Source organism: Oncorhynchus clarkii, chromosome 26 (genome assembly GCF_045791955.1).
Source record: "Oncorhynchus clarkii lewisi isolate Uvic-CL-2024 chromosome 26, UVic_Ocla_1.0, whole genome shotgun sequence".
Lineage (NCBI taxonomy): Eukaryota > Metazoa > Chordata > Actinopteri > Salmoniformes > Salmonidae > Oncorhynchus > Oncorhynchus clarkii.
In genome coordinates, this window is record NC_092172.1 from 31,572,209 (window position 1) to 31,575,304 (window position 3,096).

The 3,096-nt window shown below is 47.0% G+C and overlaps 1 protein-coding gene across 1 annotated transcript; it reads left to right on the forward strand.

Annotated features, from left to right (window-relative positions):
• Positions 1 to 1,394: 1,394 nt before the first annotated feature.
• LOC139385192 (tumor necrosis factor alpha-induced protein 8-like protein 3) lies at positions 1,395 to 2,398 on the forward strand. The gene has a single exon (XM_071130304.1). The coding sequence runs from the start codon at positions 1,455 to 1,457 to the stop codon at positions 1,953 to 1,955; it is 501 nt and encodes a 166-aa protein (XP_070986405.1). The 5' UTR covers positions 1,395 to 1,454; the 3' UTR covers positions 1,956 to 2,398.
• The last annotated feature ends 698 nt before the right edge of the window (positions 2,399 to 3,096 follow it).

The following is a 3,096-nucleotide window of genomic DNA, read 5'->3' on the forward strand; positions in this document are numbered from 1 at the left end:
AAATTCTGACAAACTCCAAGCATTGATTATGCAAGAATGGACTGCAATCAGTCAGGATGTGGCCCATAAGTTAATTGACAGCCTGCCAGGGTGGATTGCAGAGGTCTTGAAAAAGAAGGGTCAACACTGCAAATATTGACTCTTTGCATCAACTTCATGTAATTGTCAATAAAAGCCTTTGACACTTATGAAATACTTGTAATTATACTTCAGTATTCCATAGTAACATCTAACAAAAATATCTAAAGACACTGAAGCAGCAAACTTTGTGAAAATGTATATTTGTGTCATTCTCAAAACTTTTGGCCACGACTGAAGTATGAAGGAGTGGAATGATTATCTAAAATAAGTGTTGTTTGACAAAAGAGAAAGTAGCCAGAGAAGTTATTTTTATACGTTAGAGAATGTAAGAGTTAAATGACGCAAAGCTATCCAGACTATTGTACTGCGTATGTGTGTGAGAATGTGTGTGTGTCGGCCATTTCACTGCAAGTTTCAGACGGTTTGATTTTCCAGATAATTTACTGTCGTGACATCATTTACTGATCCAGGAACTGATCCAGGAACAGATCCTCTTTAGACTTCCCCTTTAATGCTACTGATATAATTACTGCTGGTCTGACAAGCACAGTACAACTGTAGACCTATGTGACAAAGTGTTATGAGTTTGACTCCTGTACTCTGAGTTTACAGTATGTGTTCACTGTAAGAAGTGCCTGACTACGGTATGACTTTAAAAGGAGGGTTAGTATAAATCCTATCTTCTCTGTGTGTTTGGTCCTGATTCGTCCTTCTCTTTGACAAGAGCTTTAAACAGAGAGACAGAGAGGAATGTGTGTTTGACTGTGTGGGCTATGGAGCTAAACACTAACTCTCTCTCTCCTTCATCTACACCTCTTCCCCCTCTCTCCTTCATCTACACCTCTCTCTATCTCTCTCCTTCATCTACACCTCTCTCTATCTCTCTCCTTCATCTACACCTCTCTCTATCTCTCTCCTTCATCTACACCTCTCTCTATCTCTCTCCTTCATCTACACCTCTCTCTATCTCTCTCCTTCATCTACACCTCTCTCTATCTCTCTCCCATTACTCCCCCTATCCCCCTCTTCTCCCTCTCTCCTTCATCTACACCTCTCTCTATCTCTCTCCCGTTACTCCCCCATCTCCCTCTTCCCCCTCTCTCCTTCATCTACACCTCTCTCTATCTCTCTCCCGTTACTCCCCCTATCTCCCTCTTCCCCCCCTCTCCTTATCCGTCCTCCTACCTCCCCTTCCTCTATCCCCCCTCTCCCCAACTCTCCCCCCCCTAACTCCTCCCCTCTCTCCCCCACCATCCTCTCCTCCCCATCTCTCTCTCTCCCCTCCTTCTCCACCCTATCTCCCCCCTCCAGGCCAGGAGTGTTTCAACTCTCGCTCCCTGGCCCTCCAGGCACAGAAGAAAATCCTATCCAAGATGGCGACCGTGGCGGTGGCCAACCTCCTGACGGACGACGTCAGCAGTGAGATCCTGGACGAGCTGTACAAGGTCAGCCGGGAGTTCACCAAGAGTAAGAAGGAGGCCCACAAGATCGTCAAAGACGTCATCAAGATCGCCCTGAAGATCGGCATCCTGTACCGCAACCACCAGTTCAGCCCAGACGAACTGGACACGGTCGAACGCTTCAAGAAAAAGATGAACCAGGCAGCCATGACGGCGGTCAGCTTCTACGAGGTGGACTACACGTTCGACCACCGCATTCTGTCAGAGTTGCTGCTGGAATGCCGGGATCTTCTGCATGCGCTGGTAGAGCAGCACCTAACCCTGCGGTCGCACACTCGCATCGACCACGTGTTCAACCACTTTGCCCACGGGGAGTTCCTGGCCGAGCTGTACGGAGATGGAGAGGATTACAGACTGTACCTGAGGAAGATCTGCAACGGGATCAACAAACTGCTGGACGAGGGAACGCTTTAACCTCTGACCCCTGATCTCTCACCTCTCACCTGACATTTGACCCTGCTCCTCCCTTCCTATTACTCAATCTCCATGGTTGCGGCTCAATAATCCCCCCTTTCTCCTGAAGTGTGCACTTGTTCACCTACCTTCATGGATTTTAAAGGAAATTATTGGTATATGGAACTTCCTTGTAGCCCATGCCTACACTAATCCAATATTTTTACATTTGTGGGGAGTAGCAGATTAGTGCACACTTCAGGAAGAAGGAGAGATTATTGGGACACACTCCTCCTCTTCCTCCGGTCTCTCCACGGATCTGCTTTCCCTCCTCTCATTCCTTCTCTTTTTAAAAACACTGATCTGTTCTGTTCTACCTTTAACCTTCTTTTTCCTCCTGTTCTCCAACTTCCTACTCTCTTTTCTCTCCTCCTCTCCCACTTCCTCCTCTCTTTTCTCTCCTCCTCTCCTCTCCTACTTCCTCCTCTGTTTTCTCTCCTCCTCTCCTACTTCCTCCTCTCTTTTCTCTCCTCCTCTCCTACTTCCTCCTCTCTTTTCTCTCCTAATCTCCCACTTCCTCCTCTCTTTTCTCTCCTCCTCTCCTACTTCCTCCTCTCTTTTCTCTCCTCTCCAACTTCCTCCTCTCTTTTCTCTCCTCCTCTCCCACTTCCTCCTCTCTTTTCTCTCCTCCCCCACATCCTCCTCTCTTTTCTCTCCTGCCCGGATCTCTCTTTTATTCTGAGCTTCCTGGACAGGGACGTGCTTTAATCTTCCTCTCCTTGTTTCTCTCCTTATTCTCCTGCTCCTCTACTTTCCTCTCCTTGTTTCTCTCCTTATTCTCCTGCTCCTCTACTTTCCTCTCCTTGTTTCTCTCCTTATTCTCCTGCTCCTCTACTTTCCTCTCCTTGTTTCTCTCCTTATTCTCCTGCTCCTCTACTTTCCTCTCCTTGTTTCTCTCCTTATTCTCCTGCTCCTCTACTTTCCTCTCCTTGTTTCTCTCCTTATTCTCCTGCTCCTCTACTTTCCTCTCCTTGTTTCACGCCTTATTTCTATGGAGTTTCCTTGACGTTGATGAACTGTATGTATAATTCTAAGATATTTAACTGGTGTCACAACTCTGTTCCGTGAGGTGTTTTCTCTACATCCTTCTCCCTCACCCTCT